This window comes from Schistosoma haematobium, chromosome ZW, assembly GCF_000699445.3.
Source record: "Schistosoma haematobium chromosome ZW, whole genome shotgun sequence".
NCBI classification, from domain to species: Eukaryota; Metazoa; Platyhelminthes; class Trematoda; order Strigeidida; family Schistosomatidae; genus Schistosoma; species Schistosoma haematobium.
Genome location: NC_067195.1, coordinates 17,706,177 through 17,725,684, shown reverse-complemented (window position 1 = coordinate 17,725,684; position 19,508 = coordinate 17,706,177). Strand labels below are relative to the sequence as shown.

General features: G+C 37.6%; 1 protein-coding gene across 2 annotated transcripts in view; it reads left to right on the top strand.

Annotated features, from left to right (window-relative positions):
- The first annotated feature begins 8,725 nt into the window (after positions 1–8,725).
- MS3_00002912 (uncharacterized protein) overlaps positions 8,726–19,508 on the top strand; it is a 36,744-nt gene continuing 25,961 nt past the window's right edge. The window contains exons 1-4 of one of the 2 annotated variants that reach the window (XM_051210566.1): positions 8,726–8,787; positions 11,776–11,982; positions 16,135–16,229; positions 17,693–17,755. In XM_051210566.1, coding sequence (XP_051070573.1) covers positions 11,796–11,982; positions 16,135–16,229; positions 17,693–17,755 — 345 coding nt within the window. In that variant the 5' untranslated portion in view covers positions 8,726–8,787; positions 11,776–11,795. Of the gene's footprint in view, positions 11,983–16,134; positions 16,230–17,692; positions 17,756–19,508 lie in introns of both variants that reach the window. The other variant, XM_051210567.1, reaches the window with a different exon arrangement.

The following is a 19,508-nucleotide window of genomic DNA, read 5'->3' as shown; positions in this document are numbered from 1 at the left end:
GTACCATTTTACAAGCTTATCAGGCAGTTACAAGCTATGGACTGTGGGTAAGGCATCGATGCAGTGCTTTTGTTGACTATAGTACAAAGTATAGTTTGCCAATCAGAGTATAAGCATTAAGAAGGGTATATTGTAGGATAGTTGTTTATTTAAACAGGCGGAAAAAGTATAGAAGTATATGAGTTGTGGATAAGGGAACGAGTGGAGAAATAATATCAATTGCTAGTCAACATAGTGTGCAGAAGAGTAAAAAGTTAATACAGGATAAACAGGAAGTAACTCACAGTAACTTGGTGCTGATGTTATTTTGTGTTGTCCTAACCAGTTGATTGGTAACAGGCTCCATAGATGCAAGACCACTGGCAGTAGGCAGTCGATTGTGCGGTCCTCTTGACTTCCTGAGGGTGGTAGTGAGTGTCCCTTAGCGACCGAGTTTAGTTGAACAGTATCGATAGGTTCAGTGTGTTACCTGTCTACTTCAAGTGAAAAATTAGGGTGGAAAATGTAACTAGTACAACTGAAAAGTAGGAAAAGTAAGGCAAACTGAACTTGAAGTCCATTTTCGTCTAAACATGGAGAGAGCCTATGATGTCTGAGTGGGGCACAGATTTGTTCGTACGTGCAGGATCAGTGCAAGTGAGGGCTTGATCAAGCAGTTTTACAAACGTATGTAGTTCATCTGCCATGCGAACTTCGGAGGGAAGACTTCCATATTATGGCATACTTGGTGAGGAAGAAGTTTTCCCGAGTTTTTGATCTTTATTTCTCAACCTTGACCGTAGATACTTTGTTTCGAAGTTCGTATTCATGTGAATCTGGGGCAAGAATTATCTTACATGTTGAATAAGTAAGGTTTTTGACGAGTTTGAAGTAGAGAATCAAATTAGACCTCAGCTTTCTCTCCCAAAGGGCTGCTATTCCTAAGATTTGGCATCGGGAACTGTAGTCAATGACTGAGCCAGTCTTAAGTACTTTGCGGGTGAAGTCTCGTTGTATTCCTTCCACTTTTAGTATATCAGATAGGCGTAGGTTGGAAAATAAGAACGAGCAGTATTCAACGATAGGTCTTACACAAACTTTATAAAGAAGGATTTTAGATTCATTTTGATAGAAATTACGGAGAATGAAGCCAAGCAATTTCCGCATTTTAGATGCTTTGGCTGAGATGTGTTCAGAGAAATTAAGACTGTGTGAGTAATGTGCCCCTAGGTCAGTTACTGATTCCAGTCTGGGCAGTGTGTGATTGCTAAGTGTTAGTTTTGTTTTAAGAGACGTGTCTCCTATACATAACCAGCCGCATTTCTCTGTGTTGAGCTCTAACCTCCAGCGTTTGCACCAGTCGTCTACCATGTTGAGTTCATGTTGGGCTGTTTGCATAGTACTGCGTAAATCGCAAATGTCAGTTTTATAGATGACTTTCGAGTCATCGGTATAGAGGTAGGTCTTACCTGTGCTAAAGCACTTGCATATATTGTTGATGTAGATTATAAAGAGCAATGGACCCAAGACACTACCCTGCACAACACCACTGGTTATTGGTCGAGGTGTAGATGTATTAGAGTTAATCTTGGTTATTTGATATCTGTTCGTAAGAAAAGACTTGATCCATTGCAAAAGGGGATTTATAATTCCAACTGACTTCAGTCTGTTGATTAGAAGATTATGAGGTACTTTATCAAAGGCTTTCTTAATATCGAAGTGTAGTATAATAAATAATTTCTTCTGGTCGCGTATACGAGTAACCTCGTTAAAGAAGTCTATCAGACATGTACTGTACGACCTTGTTCTAATGAAGCCGTGTTGTGACGGGTCTTCCTTGAGTAGGTGATCAGATAGTTGGTTTTGTATCACTTTTCCATTATGCGTGATATGACTGGAGTGATATTTATAGGTCTGTAGTTTTCGACCAGGTTCCTCGGTCCGGATTTGTGTTTGGGAGGTACATACGTTACCTTCCACGTTTCCGGATATGTACCTGCCTCTAAAGATAATGTGTATATTTTGAGTAGTAGCGTCTGTATGTCCGGCCCTGACATTTTATAAAGGATTGAAGGGATGTCATCGGCACCAGAACTGGCATTTGGCTTAAGGGTTTTAATGACGGTATGTATATTCCTAATGTCGAAGTTTATGGTACTAAGATAGGTTTTGCCGGTGCACTTTATGTCGATATCTGGAGCATCAGATGTATTCCCATTGTGAGAAAACCATTCACTTAATAGTTCACATATGACGGTTTGGTCATTATACGTTACTCCATCGTGTAGTAAGGAGTGAATGTAGTGGTCTGTGTTCTTTCTTATGCGTTTCGTGAGGAGACAACATAGGGCTTGGGCTTTAGATGAAGAAGTGAGAGCGGTACGTTCCTCTACCTGTTTATGCTTGTTGTGGTGACTTTGTACTTCTTCAAGTACAGAGTATATCTGGTGCAGAGCACTGAAGTCATTTGATTTATAGTACGTCCTTCTCAGTTTTCGCAGTTTAGACCTTGTCTTTTGGTTTATATAGGGAGTAATTGTTTTAAAACCAATTTTAGAGGGTATAGTAGTGTCTAGTGCAGATTTGGTGGTGATATTCAATATTTCTAATGTTTCTAAGAGGTTATTACTGGTAAAGAAACTGCCCCAGTCAGAGTGCTTTATTAGAAATCGAAAGCTTTCCCAGTCAGCGTTTGCATAGTCTCTATATTGGAAACGCGTATTTAATGTCTGTAATTTTTTGCAAATGGCAACAGTCGGAAGGGTGCAGAGGACTATTTTATGATCGCTATTGTGAAACTTTTCGCCAACCACCATTGATGTTGGTGTGACATTATGACAGAATATCAAGTCAAGAATGTTGTGATTTCGTGTAGGCATGTGTACATGTTGTTGCCAGCTGTGTATGTCTAAGGACCTAAGTATGCTTTCAAAGCACAATGGGCCAGAATATGTCGTCCAGTCGATGGTGGGAAGGTTGAAATCACCACATACAATTTTGTAAGTGAAGTGAAGCGAGGCAGCCTGAGCAAATGACTCACGTATAATAGTGTCGGTAAAACTAGGAGTGTTAGGAGCTCGATATATGCATCCGATTAGTATTTTACATTCATGGGTGTGCACAGTAAGCCATATCGATTCAGGAAGTTTGCTGAGGACGTGGTCGCTATAGATTTCCGCTCTCAAATTTTTTATTCATAAACGAGACAACCACCACCCTTCTTGGTGACTCGATCACAGAGGAAGAGCTCATAGGTGTCTATTTGTAGATATGTGTCTGTGGTATCGGAGCACAGCCAACTTTTAGCTTTTAATTTATTACCAGTAGGGTTAATGCGAGAAGGGTAGTCGGGTGTTGTTTTGGTGAAAGAAGTATGTCTAAGAGTGACAGGTAGAGTTAAATGGTTAGGTAGTGTGTTCGGGGAGTAATCAGGAGTTTCAGTCAAGGAGTTTTTAAGACTAGAGACAGCTATCGAAGTTGAGTAGGATGTGCCGCTCCCCATTAAATCGGAGTACATAGACGGTCTCAGAATAGTGGGATTGTCGCCCTCAACATTTGGAGACCCCATAGCAGTAATGTTGAAGGGGAGAGAGATAAAAAAGGATGAGATGGTGTATATGTCGAATTAGGGGGGACTAAACCGCTGTATTGGGTGGCTTGACTTAGATAGTACCTAGAATCAGTAGGTGGGTTCCCAAGTAGGCCAACGTTATGGCTTCCTTGTGTGCAGTGGGCAATTTTAGTCCTATTGTGGTTAGTTGGGGAGGTTGTATGATTCTGGTAAGGAATGAAGAGATGCCTGTTATTGTTGCCAAGAGAGCGGTTTCTGTTGTGTATAGTTGTTTGCTGGTTCATGGAGCTCACCAGGTTCACACTATATGACTTATGGGTATCACGTGTAGGTGTGGTTCTTTTTGAGTGTCGTTTCACATTAGGATTAGTGGGTTTTGCCAGTTCACTATGTTTGTTGTAGGACATTCTATTGCTATGAGAAGGTGCATGTTTTGGGTTAGGGGTGCTGGAGTATTGGTGGGTTTTTACAGAGAGTTTGGTATTATTTCGTACAGCGGTGTCTGAGCGTCTGTAGCTGTTAGCGCAATTCCTGGGAGGATCGTTTTTACGCTTTTTATAGGGGCCGCTAGGGTAATACTTGGACGCTATTGAGGCATAAGTGGATTGGCATTTTGGGGTAGCTGAGTGTTTGGGCTGAGGGTGAGTGGTTGCAGCTGCTTTATATGCGGTCTTGTCCTTAGGATTAATAGCGGTGTCCGACGTGCCTCCGTTTTTTTTGGGGGGGGGCAGTGTATGATATTTTAGGATTTGTGCTGCGACAAGAGCTGTAGCTGCCGCGGCTACGTAAGCTGAGTTGATCAGTTTGTGTTCCATTGCAGATTCGACGCTGGATAGCGGTCCTGTCATGAATGGTCCTAATCTTTTTAAATGTTGGAATACGCCTCAGTAATGACTGACTATTGAGGAGGTGATTATCCTCAGTGGTACTACCAAACTGAAATAGAATGGGACAGGAGGCTTTAGTGTGTGCTTTACGTAATCTTCTTGTTACACACCTAGATTGCGACAATCCACATTCTTGTAGTAGAGTATTTTTAGCAATCTTTATGTTCGTACTATCAGGTATATTATACACAATGACATTCTGCATACACTGAAGTCTTTTCAACACTTCAGTTGATATATGGTCAATTACTTTTTCAGTGTTTTTTTATAATTTCCAGATCGGGATTTTCTGGAACACTGAATAAATATTTGTACGGTAATAGGTGTTGAATAGTTTGGGTGATGCTAAGTTCTGTTTGGCTGCTTTTAGGTCTACCAGTGGTAGGATTATTGGAGTTTATATCAAAGTTTTTAAGGTCGATATGGTTACATACAGGCCTGTTGCAGGTGTCTAGCGGATGGTCACTTTGTGCACACTTAGTTGGGGGATGGGGTATATGTCTGGGTGAGTAGTCAAGATCTACATCATCGGGCTGGCTATTGTAGGCAGGTTTACATGTGCTCCGTGGGCCGCTACTCAGGATGGCCGATTGTGAGATTGCTGGATGTTTGGGGTCAACAGCACTGTCTAAATACTGCTCACAACATGTGATGCTTTTGTTTGGACTGACAAATGATGGCGACTCTAACGGTATGTGACTGCTCTTATTTATATGGACAAGCGAGATGCAAGGTAGTGATATGTCTTGTCCAAGTAAACGGTGCACGTTTAGTGTGACTGAGGGAAGACCAAAGTAGGATGCAGACTGATCAGTTTGTTTATAAGGTTTCATATTATTCGCTTTAGTGACTGATTTAGATCTTTTGCAGGTGCTATAGGCATCAGGAGAGATTATATAATTTTTAGATGGCCTGGACATTATCGGAAGTCATGTAAATACAAAGTTTATTTAGGTGGACGGCGATAGTTGTAATTTAACTTAGTGAACGTGTAAAGTTTTATGGTAGGATCAGACCCAGTATTAGTTAAGAGTAAATATCTTAACGTTAATTGGTGATAGAGATAGCGTGAAAATTAGCAAGAATAATTTATGACGTTGAGTTCCTAATCAGGCGTCAAGTTGATAGAACCCTATCAGTGACGAATTATTTATCGCTATTAAGTGTTAAATTAAAGAGAAAAACTAATAGGAAAATAAAATAATACCACGTGAAAAAAAAGTTACAACCTTTAAAAGCGCGGGTTAGTTCGAAAAAACTGGAGTTAATAGTTCTGTATTAAACCCTGAAGCTAATTCTCGTTCTTACTTCTTTCGGGTTTTAAGGGTGATACTATAATTTGTGGATGACCTCTAAGCGACGTGTAAGTGACCTTGAGAATATCCATATACTTACTAGTGCCAAATGAATTATAAGCCAGCACGAAGGATGAGTATCGTGATTTAGAGTTGATGGTCAAGGTCAGGAACAAGATTAAAATTTTTCTAGACGAACCAACACCATCTAAAATGCTAAAATGTTTTTAATCGAATAGACGGATTAATTTCACGCCAAAATCCAAGATCTCTTACCGTAAATTCGATTGATTCATCCATAAATTTATGTCTCGCCGATTGAGGTCTTAGCACCTCTCTTTAGCCCTCCTTAGACCAGCTCATGATGATAATATTCCGTAAATCTGCATCCTGACCTCGAAGCTACTAAAGCTTAAACCTTGATCAGTTTCATTTTGGGATGGGCAAGAAGCTTGTTCCATGTGTTAGTCCTGGCAATGATTATCTCTCAATCAACTCCACTTTCTTTTGAAATAGTCGACAGATGGAGCTCCATCCACCTGCGGAGGTAATAAATTCCACTCGTTGACGATTTGATGGCAAAGTCGATAGTCAGCTAATAAGTAAGTAATTTGTTCCGGGTTGGTGAAAGTTTTGAGAGTGTTCTCGTAAACCGAAAGGCGGAAAAATGAGAGCATATCAGACAAAATTATCACTTAGGAATTTGAAAAATGTAATCAAGTCACCTCTAGTTCTTCAATATGACAAAGAGAATAGGATTAGTTTAGCCAGTCGAGCATCAAACAGAAGCTTCGCTATTCCGGGAATCAACTTAGCTGCTATCCTTTGAACCTTTTCCAGAAGCTCACCGTCTTTTTTAAGCAGATGCTAGCCACTCGTATGCAGTACTCGAGTTTAGGACGCACTAATCTGCATACAAAGTCAAAAACGTTCAAGCGTCGACATGATTAAAGGCCTCACGTATGGACCATAGGGTTCTAAAACATTTGACGTTTATGGCACGGCAATATGTAGTAGTTTTTAAGTCTTGCCCAACAATAACTCCTAAGTCATTGTGCGTCTGGACGATCGGTAGCTCAATGTTATTCACCATGTGTGTATTTGTATCTTGCTTGGTGACCGATATGCATCACAATGCACTTTGAAGCATTTATCGGCAATTTCCAGATTTCAAACCAGCCAGATAATCTCTCCAGGTCATTTTGAAACTCTAAGCTATAACATTTACTTTTTACCGCTCTCCATATCTTGACATCGTCAGGATATAGCAAGACAGATGATGATAGAAGACTAGGAAGGTTGTTAACATACAAGGGGAATAACATTGGTCCCAAAACTGTACCCTGAGGCACTCCTGTAAGCACAGTTTCCCAGCTGGACAACTTGGAGTTCACCCGTACTATTTGTTGGCGTCCAACCACGAAGTCTTTTATCCACATTAATAGATTGCCTCCAACATAAATATCTTAACTTCGGCATCATTTTCCGTTGAGGCCTCATAACCCGAAAATTTACATTTTGTAGGTCCTTTTCTTCAGCATCTAACCTAAGTTTTTCTTTTTTTCAGTTTATCGTCTTTTCGCACGTTCTGCGAGCGTCAACTCGTAACTGACATACCTCCTGATTCCTTCAGTTTATAACCATTCTGTAGTATTCTATCCCTTTTCAGTGAGTTGTTTGAATACTAATTTTGCAAGCCTGTTTTTGTTCTATTTCAACTTCATTTGGCTACCCAGTCTATAGACCTTTTACGATTGACTCCGGGGATATCCTGACGCATGAGCTTATTTGGCTACTGTTTTGTCTTCTCAACGTCATGCTCAAAAACGAGCTCTTTGTTGTGATCTTTCAATATCCTTGACTCAATGAACAGTTTTCGATTTTACGTCTACTTTTCGTGGATTGTCTTTTCTTTAATAATATTATGTCGTTTCTTACACTACATCTGGACCCAGTTATCAACTTTCGCTGGAGTATCAACCACAGTCGAGTCACACACACACTGTAATCCTGGATAATTGTCGATGACTTGGGTTGTCAGGTTTCTCTTTTATAGATATTAAAGGACCTATATTTGCGATTTGGTCCTCTAGGCGTGTTAGCTGTCATTTTGGGGACGGCGGACAGAATAAACTTCTTTTCTTTAGGTTTTATTTCTGAAAACCTCTTTAAGATCGGTCCTCTTTCCTTTGGCCGATGTAAGTCAATCGATTCCGAGCTAATGTGTAGTATCCTCACACAAATTTGTGTATCAACCGAGTGAGTACCGTCCGATGTGTTTCGACTACGCCTAGTAGTTCTCCTCTTAGGGGCATTCACCATGGCAATGACTTCGGATAGCAATCAGTTTGTATATGAGCAGCATTGTTGTCACAGTCACACGCAGACATTTTTACTGATCCGGTTAAAAGTAGCGAGCGTTAGATTCACGCAGACTTCGTGGTCCAATCGTTTGCACTAATCTCACTGCAAGCTACATTCTATGGTGTAGCGACATCCCGGGAGATAGCAATTGCTTTTTCTGAAATATGCGGCCATCGATCGGAAGCTTCCGAAAAAAACTATGCACGAACAATATAAAGAGAGGAGAAGCGCGTAATGACCAGAAAAAGCGAAAACTATTCGGATCAAATGTGCAAACAAATATAAAAACGAACCAATGTGCTTGAAAGTACAGAAGATTAAGTACCGTCGGATAAAACGACACTCTTAGAGAATACTTTACCTGAGATAAATTCATCCTAAGTGAAAACAGTAGTTTTGATGAGTAATTTACGATCGAAACAGTAAAATTAATCCAGAGAGGGAAAATACCACTGCCCGTTTTAAATAGCGCGCAGATACAGTTGTTATACTTCTAGTAGCAGCATGTCTACTTTAACAGATAGATAAGAAATAAAATCATCATTCAAAGCTTTTAAAATACGAATTATAATGAATAACATGACTTTTAGCAACATACTATCTGTTACAGCGTTTTAAATTCGCTCATTGGCGGGTGTAGTTTTGATTGTTCGTTCAAGGCCGCTGGTTTGGTATAGTTTTGATGAAGTTTGTACGGAATCGATTGAGAACTTCCTTAGATTCCTAGTTGACGTTTACATTTCTCGAAATTAAATCTTCCGCTTTGCTCGTTATCCCGATAGTTTGTATGCTATCACCCCCAATTTATGCCTAGAGCGGATTTATCAGCTGACTGCCGGCCTTCATGGTTTAAACTTTATGCACTCAAAATAAAGTTGAACCAACTGAGGGACTTCTATCACAAGGATTGTCATAAGCTATCCAGTTCGCTGTCGCCCCAAGTGTGGAACTAGGATTCTATTCTTTCGTAAAACTTCCGATTATTCAAGAACTGGTCAAGTAGTTACCACAAGAAATTGTTTTTATAATGCACATCTTAGCTTAATAGAACACCACTTGACCTAATAGAATCTATGTCAGCGGACAAATAAACAAGCGATTCGTAAACCAATGTGCAGATCATATATTATTCATTTAAAAGGACCGATAAAGTTCATGGATGTTACCTTTTTCTGGAATATTTTCAGTATCTAGCGGCATAATTCTGTGCTGCTGTAAGCAGAGGACTAACGTAGTAATAATGATAACATATTTGATTTCACTAAAATTATAGACAACATTTTTCGTTATTCTCATTTTCTTATAATAGGTTTGAGTTAGAAATGAATGCAGGATAAATGTTTAGTTTCTATTCGAATTGCTCATAATATTTCGAAAGAACCATGAGGAAAAAAGAGCACTAACCAATAGTATCATGAGACTATCATCATGATGCACTGAAAGTTACTAAGATAAAATAGATTCAAGAAGATACATTAGTATAGGTAAAAAGTCCAAAAATAAATATTACACCACTTAATCAGTTTCGTAAAATGTTGTTGCCGGGATTTATTTATGAGTTTCATATAGAAAGAGTTGGTATGAACAATGAAACAACGGGATGAATAACCTATCAGGGCATCACTTAATACTCGGGAAGCCGGATAAAAAACGAAAGCAAACAGTGATATTTTGTGTACAAACCTGTGATCTGACAATCCAAATATACGTAGCTTATACTCCCTCTTACTTTGAGGATAATGTGAGCTAAAATTGACTTCGTCGCTATACTAATGTCACTCAGTGATCGATGTCAATTTTGTCGCTATAGTCGTTATAAATAAATTTTGTAACCTACAAAGTCATCACAAGGTTTCTGATCTGATTGGGCTTTTGTTGATTCTGGTTTTTAGATGTTTAAAGTGAAAATTCTTAGGACCAGGAATCCACACTGTGGATCGTTGTGCTTAATTTCAAAAGTTGAGTTTTTAGTGAAAGGCACCAAATTATCCGACTAGACAAATTTCAAATGTCCGAGCAATACATATTCGTTCCAAATTATGAGGACTCACTAACCGATAATCTGTTATTGTTGTCATCCAACAAATTATTGTGATTTGTGGTGTTGTGTTTTTGTATATTTATTTATAATTTCATATATCGCAGTTTAATTACTAACGGAAGTTTTCGGTTACATCTTTTTGGCAATCATAACAGTGGGAGTATCTTCAACTGTCAACTTACAGAGACTGTACTAACTTAACATGCTACATTGTATCTTTACCAAACTAATGTTATGTAACATACCTATTAAAACTTCTCAATGTGTTCTATAAGATAATATAACGTAATCAGAGGACATTTTAAGTTAGCTCGAGCTTCATAGTTCAAATATATTCACATTTTATTTCTCTTTCCAGTCTCTTTATTTCATCCCAAAAATGCTTTTATTAATTAGTAATAGAGAGCCTGTTTACTTAGACTAGGAACCAGTTACCTCTTAGACAATGTGATCCACAGCCTAGTTAGTGTAACGTTATCTGTTTTTCCTCGTATCGAATACACAGAAATATTGATAATACACTATTACCATTAATTAGTATATCCACATCTGACCTCAATTCCGCCTGTTTAGAACAACAAAATTAGTTGTTTGTTTTAGCAAATGATGTTACCTCTTTCCATGAACAAATCATGTTTGTGATATTCTAGATTAAAAAATGATATGTATATTCATTTATATGTCTTCGGAGGATCTGCCCCCGAATGCCCTGGTACGACTGAGGGTGGGGGGGTTGCTCTTCTCGAAATGCTCGCACGTGGCCACGTGTATACAGCCACCTCCAGGGAAGTCCTACTCACTGCGTTCTCGCGGTGGGGATGTTTACAAAGTTGATAGGACGAAAACCTAACTAAAACTCCAAAGATTCCACTCTAGTGAAATACTGTTCAGATAATTGGTCCTTGGTTCTCAGTCTGACATCAGTTCAGGGTGGAAATTATCTTCGAATCAGCGAGAATTTCTACAAGCGTTAAATTGTCTTGTAGCCTTCAGTGACTCACTTGGGAACCTTCTTCAGCTTTTATATTTCGTAACTTGTGAAATCAATAAAATCAAATAAGCGTCCTTCAATATTATCGATCGTACTATATCGTCGGATTACTATGGTTAAACAACATAGGCTAATAAGTTCCAAGTTAGTAGATAAATAACGTGTTCACGTCATGTTCGTGATTGACTACTATCAAACGGTCTTGAATCAGGATGAAATAACTGCCCAGTTTCATAATGATTTTAAAATTTCACTTGTCTTAGAAGACTCACCAGCCCTGGTGGGTTGATGTTTTACAGTCTTAATACGGGTTCAAAAAGATGACTGTTTTTTGGCAACTTGCATTACTCATGGAGTAGGCGTGATATCCATCTGACCATAAAAGGGTGAGTGGAACTATGTACTACTCTGTGGCTGTGAAACCTGGTCTCTGAAAGTAGAACATATGTGTTTGTTCCGGATGTTTGATCGCAAGCGTTTTCAAAGTATTGCACGTGTATCATAAAATGGTCAAGTAAGCAGTGCTGAGGTTATCCACAGGGTACTAAGCAAAGATAGATTGCCATAATTTATCACTTAATCCGTAAACTTTTAGTTCTGTATTTTAAAACACAACAAACAAAGTACATCAGTCTTTTTTAAAATAGATTTTAGCTCATAGTGAACCATGAAAGAGAGCGACAAATTTATCCCATCTTGTGAGCACCATGCAACGGAAGAATTATCACCAACCAAATCTGAGGATTCTAATCTTCAAAACACTCCTGAAATTCCCACAAGCTTGCCTAGTCGAATTGAACTAGTTCGGCCTATTTATCATCAAATTTCAGATTTTTGTTTTGATTTTGATTCGGGTAAGTGTCAAATTCATCAAAATGTATCATTACTTACATTGATTTGCAATATTAGCGTTTATTCTGCATTTTGTTTCCTTCAAAATAAGTGGTTGCACCCAAATGCCCTGGTACGGCCGAGGGTGGGGAAAGTCAACTCTCCTTATCGAAATACTCTCACATGACTACGCGTACACAGCCACCGCCAGGGAAGCCCTACTCACTGCCTTCTCGTGGCGAGGGTGTTGTTTAAGAAATTGAGAAGACAAAAAGCGAATATATGGCACTTTAATCAGGTTGGTAAATACGGAGAATCCACCTAGGGGAGTTGGGAAACCTGGATTTCGAACCAATGGTGCACATGGGCTCAGAATTCTGAGTGAACAAATGGCACATGAATCAATTGTTGGTCACCGGATACCATGGGACTGCATCCCTTGACGACGCTCCACTGCCTTGTGGATCAGACATTAAGGTTAAAGGCTTTGAATATGGCCCTCTAAGTAGACTACCTGCTTCAGTCCGGGCAGTATCACAGCCCACACACAAATCAAGTGACTTGTGTGGCGCATATGTAATCGGTGCACCTTTGTACTAATATTTATGTGTTCAAATAAATAATAATAAAATAAGTGATTAATGTAATGTGATAAAAATACCATGGTCGTACAATAATATTCCTGTTAAATTTATTGTCGCTTCATAACGTCTCTTGATAAGTGTTGTTTCAACTAAATGAAGTCCCAGGTAAAAAATATTGCTACTCTAAAGTCGCAAGTAATAATATCTAACCTGATAATAAAGAATTTATCAGTTAAAATTTACCATGTAATCGAAATGTCACGATTATGCCATTGTAGAATGTTTTACTGTGCAATCTATTCATTTACTTTAACTAAACTTTCTGCTATCTTAGATAATATTCTCGAACAAATGTCGAACTTTTCTGCAGATGCTATTTGAACTGATTGGATGATTATGTAACTCATTTACCATATATGGGTTTATGTATTCGACTTAAAGCCATTCTTTTCATGTGAGAGCTATTAATTCGTGCTCTTTTCAAACTGCAAATAGATAAAGTTTAAATATTCGACCTACCAGTCGTTAAAAGTTGAGTGCTGTAAGCGCTAAGCAGACTGGCCATTCCCAAATCAATACAGTATATTTCTGATAATATCAATATTTTTATCAGTTTATAAATGTTATTAATGAGACCTTTATGATTTGATAAACGGATTTTCGGTTTGTTTAGTGAGTGAATTCGATCTCGATCGATAGTCAGCTAATCTACAGCTATCCACCGTTTCCAACATCCTGAATGGAACACTGAAATAGGTCCTCCAATTCTAATTAGAGTTCAAAAGACTTAAGCTAATCTGGAACGAGAAAAAGCGGCTAGTCCAGATGGATTAATTTCAGAAGTCTTTAAGGATGGAGGTCCAGTTTTCAGCGATTAGGTTGACTAGTATTTTAGCTAAAATTCGGAAACTGGATATAATCCCATCTGACTGGTCTCAATCACTGATCGTCCCAATATATAAGAAAGGATCAATGACATCTTGTGATAACCATAGAGGGATTTGTTTAACTAATAGCGTCTAAAACACAAGCCTCAGTAATTATCGGACACCTAACAAATACTCGTGAACTACAAACACTAGAAAACCGAGCTAGCTTCAGACATGGTCATGTCTGCACCGATTACATATTCACCATTCGTCAGATTTTAGAACATAGGCATGTTTATCGGCGTCCGACAATGATGGTTTTGCTTGACTTAGATGCAGCATTTGACTCTGTAGATCAAAAAGTTCTGTGGCAGTGTCTGTCATTGAAAGGCGTACCTTCAAAGTACATAAATCTAGTGAAGGCTGTTTACTCGAACACTACCAGTCGAGTCAGAGCTTCTGGTGAACTGTCATCTAACTTTACAACCTTAAGTGGTGTCCGGCAAAGTTATCCACTATCTTCATTTTTGTTCAATTCCATCATAGACCTATTACTGGAAATAATGTTCCCATCAACTGCAATATCGGGAATCGGTCTTCTATCAGGAGTTCCCTTTTATTGACTTAGAATACACAGATGACAGTCCTGTTTGGTGAAGACGCTGATAAAATGCAAAGTCTTTTAGTGGCACTCAGCAATAGTGCCAGGATGTTTGGGATATGTTTCCCCCTAAATGCAAGTTGTTGCTTTAGGACTGGCCTGCGTCAACACCTGAACTAATGACAGGGAGCGAAGTAGTCGGACGCATCGACAACTTCACTTATCTTGGAAGTCTGATCAGCCGTAATGGGTTAATGTTTGACGAAATCTCTGCATGGATTCAGATAGCTCGTTTGGCTTTTGCCAACTTACGTCACATATGGCGAAGGCGAGATATCCGTCTATCAATAAAAGGACGAGTATACTGAGCGGCAGTCCGTTCTGTTCTACTTTACAGCAGCGAAACATGGCCATTAAGAGTAGAAGACACTCGTAAGCTACTAGAATTTGACCACAGATGCCTTAGAAATATTTCTGGCATCTGCTGGGATCACCGGGTAAGTAATAGTGAGGTTAGACGCAGGGTATTAGGCAATGATGGTAAATCAGTTGATGACGTTGTGAATCTTCATAGACTGGGATGGTTGGGTCACGTATTACGTATGCCCGAACACCGATTACCACGATGCTTAATTCTGACTAGTCTTGGAGACGGATGGAAGAAAGTTCGGGGCGGCCAAACCAAAACGTGGCATCAGTACTTGAAGCGACTAACTTCTAGTCTCAGTTATGTTGTTAGATGCAGACTACTCGGTTGGGGTCCGCGTGACTTTCGTAACCGATGGTTGGAGACTCTTGGTGACATGGCTCAGAATCGATCACAATGGCGTCGGTGCATACACTCCGTCTTCCTTTAAAATAAGAGATTAAAATCACTTCATATCTTTCTTTCTACGAACTAATTCTTTCTTCCTGCACTATATCCTTATATGCAATCTTTTTTAAAATATATATTGCTACCATTGAAGTAACTGCTTATGTGAACTTGGCTTTCATCTTGTTGTGCTAATGAGGTGTGGTCACGTGAACCGATGCATATATGTGCCTGGTCCTACGTTGTTAATTAGTGACCATCGATAAACAAAATACCATGACATGAGATAGTCAAGTGATGTCCACCACGTGATTATATATCCTTGGGACTTGGAGAAAGTGTTGTAGGTCACCCGCATTCTAATCACTTAAAGTCTTCCCCCATATATCAGTAAACCTGCATAAGATTTCTTTGATCCTACTACTGGCTGATAATAATTTCTGAATATCACATATATGAGTTACCGTCATGTTATGTCGGTCAAATGGAAGCCATCGAACATCGGTTAAATTCACTTCAATTGTTTGGAGTCGGCTTCATATGTGACCGAGAAAACCTAATGACTTTAAATAACAAGGGAAAACATGCTGGTATATCATCATAGGTTACATAAACAACTTATAAATTATTCACAAACTACCCAGTGCATACGATATCAAATGATCTGTATGACATTCTAGACTATTTAAAAAAGTACTACCATGTAGTATGAGTAGTCTGATATAAATCAAACTAATCAACCAACCTTTCCATTCAAATTTATATGTAGACAAAATTTGTCCAACAAAAAATTCATCGTCTTCATATTTCGTTATTTTGTCTTGAAGTTTGCTAACCATCTACATAATGTTTATTTCTAATTGAATACACCTGTGTATAATGTGTTAAAGTCTTACTGATTTTATATAGAATTCGTTAATCATGCAAATGAGGTATTTTAGAAAAGAAATCCAGCTGAAGAGCAAGAGTTCAGTTTAAATGCTATAAATAAGTAATTAAATCAATAACTACTCAAAACAAGTATAGTAATCATGATTAATTAAAAGAAAAAAACCATGGATTACTAAAATCTATGTATTACTAATTCATACAAACTGAAATATTTCGTATCTACTAAATTTCTATAACACTTCCATTAGTTATTGATTTAAGCTGTAGATTTTTCCCCGTTTTGTTTACTGTAAGCCAAATATCTAGAATTGTTTAAAGAATATCCTAGCTAGTTTTATTTCCCTGAAATCTATTCTTGAATTATTTTATCAACTCTCGCATGCTGTAAACCTAATGTCTTAATAATTATATTCCAGAAGGTATTCTTCGTCATACTCAAACAGGAGACACATTCTGTGTAAAGGTAACTTCAACAGGCCCTTCACTTAAAAGACAAGAAATTATTCGTGCAGTAAGTTTACTAAATTTAAGTATTTTAAACATCACTCATTTTTCCCCGTTCCACTTATTTCCACAAAAGTGGCCTAGTGACCTTAAAGAATCAGCTTAACGTTATTAGGCTGCAGGTTTAATTTCTTTTCTTCATATAATAATGTAATATCATTAGCTTTGGTAGTAAAAGTGCAATTTGTAAAACAAAATACACCAATTTACAATTGACAACTGTAAAAGTGCCTGTCTTGTTTGTTTCGTAAATTACATTCTAAATACAAGTTATTTATTTAAAATTATGTACTGTCACACTTATATACTTCTGCACTTGCCAAAATCTCCGCTAGTATCAGCTAAGAAAGAATTTTAAATTATGGCTTTGAAAGTTTTTGAACTTCATGCCCAAAGTTTAATCTGGAGTTCTAAGTGGCTAATCCTCAACGATACCTCAAATTATTATTTAAATACTGTCGCTTTTCTCTCTTATCTTGTTGCAAATCCCATCGATTCAAATAAAGTAGATTATTTGAAAAGTTACATATATAAATAGTTTCTTGTCATATATCAACTATCCATAGATAATTTCTTTGCGTTACTCTATACTTGGCTGTTGATTTTTATGCTATGGTTTACTATTTATAAATTATCAGTAATTTGCACTTTCCGTTAATTTACTGTGCCACCAGAAAAGTTTCATATTTTGGCTTTGGATTTTAATTATTACTCAGGTTATATATACGAACTCATTATCCGTGTATATAATTCATACTTAAAATTAATCAATTATCTTCCTTATTTTCGCTCGATGTCAATTTGTAAATAAATGGAATAATTTACAATTAATTGATCAATGGGTGGTAATCAATGTCATGTATGCAAGGTCCTTCTTAGTGCAGATCGAATCCCATCGACCGTGAGTGAGGTTGTGAATACACACATTATGTTTGTGAGTATGCTTCATAAAAAAAACTTGTAAAAACTTTACTTCGTTGTCATGTTAAATTGTGTAAAATAAAATTTAACATTCTGTACCCATGTGAATTCTTGAAAATAAATTGGGAATAATTTTAGAAGGATAATCATGATTCTCTTGATTATCACTTAATTTTACATTTTAAAGTTTGTTTAGCTACTGGAGAGCTTTCTTTCCATTTCTTACTCTAACTTTATGATTAAGTTTTTTTCAAATATATTCTGTGAATGAAAGACAGTGTTAGGAAATTCAAGAAACTTTATTTCCTTTAGAATATAGCTCGACCATTTTGCATTCTGTTCATAAAATTATTAATCTATTGAAAAGCGTTTCTAATTGAAATATATTTAGAATCGAGAAAATAAAAATCCACATTTTTGAAAGTACACTATCGTATTAATGTTTACTAGACTTATTTATTTAACCTAGGTAAAATCTTTTTAATAAACTTTAGACTTTTTAACGTAAGAAACAATAGTTTAAAGTGAAATTATCTATTTTGTATCTAGATTTGTACACGTTTAATTCGTCAACGGCTATTTGCTTTAAATATGGAATCAAGTCAAGTTCCGGTAAGAGTATTCTAAAATAACTACATAGTCTATGTATGGTTGGATTATATAAATTTTATTTCATTATGTATGGAAAAAATCAGTAATATATTACTTTTCCATCATAACTCAATAAATCAAGTTCTAAAGAATTGGTATATGATAAATTTACAATTATTAACTCGCAGTATTTATGCGGTTTTTATAGACAATTGAATGGGTGTATTATACAAAGTAAAACCGTACTCAAATTTACTGTTTTGATCTAGATTATGAAAATAAGATATAAAAGACATGGGAATGATGATAACATTTAATTATCAGAGTTTTCAGAGCTCTGGTTTTGTCTAGTCGAATTATTACGTTAGATATATTGATATTAGTCATAGAATTGTATTTGGTAGTTTTCTCGTGATGATTGAAATCATTTGTTGAATATTCATTTAATATTTGCAGCAGTAAAGTTCATAGTTAGTCTAAACTAGAGAATAAAATATAACCAGGTAAATGGCATTTTGGAAATAGTTTTTACAATCTATTCTTTAAGCTATCTTATTAGATACGTTACTGAGTTAGTGTGCTAAATGATGGCCTAAGTACCGCCCTCAGAGGTATTATCTTATTTTTATTCGAATAATATAAACCTGAATTATGAAGATCTCCACATCTTAGGGGAAGCGCAAAATACAACCGACAGCTTGAATGCAACTAGACGATTTAGACTTCGCAGGTGAACTGGCTATTGCGTCCCATACACACGAACAAATGCAGGTCAGGATAACCAGTGTAGCAGAAACCTCTGTATCAGTAAGCCTCAACATATATAAAGGAAAAAGCAAGATCCTCAAATACAATTCGAAAACAGCAACGCAGTCACACTTGACGGAAAAACTCCGGAAGGGGTGGAAACTTTCACGTACCTGGACACCATTATCTATGAAAAAGAAGGATCCGATGCAGACGTAAAGACAAGGATTAGCAAAGCAAGGGAAGCATTCCTATGGTTGAAGAGTATATGGAACTCAAAACAACTTTCAACCAAAATCAAAGTCAGAACTTTCCATGCCCATGTCGAGACAGTCCCGTTGTGAGGAGCTGAAACTTGGAGAACTGTTACAACCAACTCCCTAAGTGTACAGGTATTTATAAATAGCTTTCCACTCGACATCCGTTGGCCAGACACTATCAGTAATAGTCGACTCTAGCAGAGAACAAACCAGCTTTTATTTGAAGAGGAAATTAGTAAAAGGTGCTGGATTTTGATAGGACACATTGTGGAAATCGTCAAACTGCATTGAGAGGGTAGTCGTAACTTGGAATCCTGAAGGCAAAAGTTAAAGAGATAGAAAGAACAACAAATTGCACTGCAAATTGGAAGACACCAAAATAACGAGCAGAATTTAGCAACTACTGGTAAAGAAAGCCCAGGATAAAGCAAACTTTAGAATCCCTATAGGCGGCCTACGTTCTACGTGGTGTAACAGGCGTATATAAGTAATGTAACCCTTTGCACAAGTTTATCATTTATGTTCTCCAACCACAGCCTCCAAATGCCCTGGTACGGCCGAGAGTGGGGAGAGTCCGCTCTCCCTATCGAAATGCTCTCACATGGCCACGCGTATATAGCCTCTGTCAGGGAGGTCCTACTCACTGCCTTCTCGTGGCGAGGGTGTTGTTTACGAAAATAAGAGGACGAAAAGCGAATGTCCGGCGCCTTAACTGGATTCCAAACCAATAATGCACATGGGCTCTAGTATCCTGCGGGAACAAATGG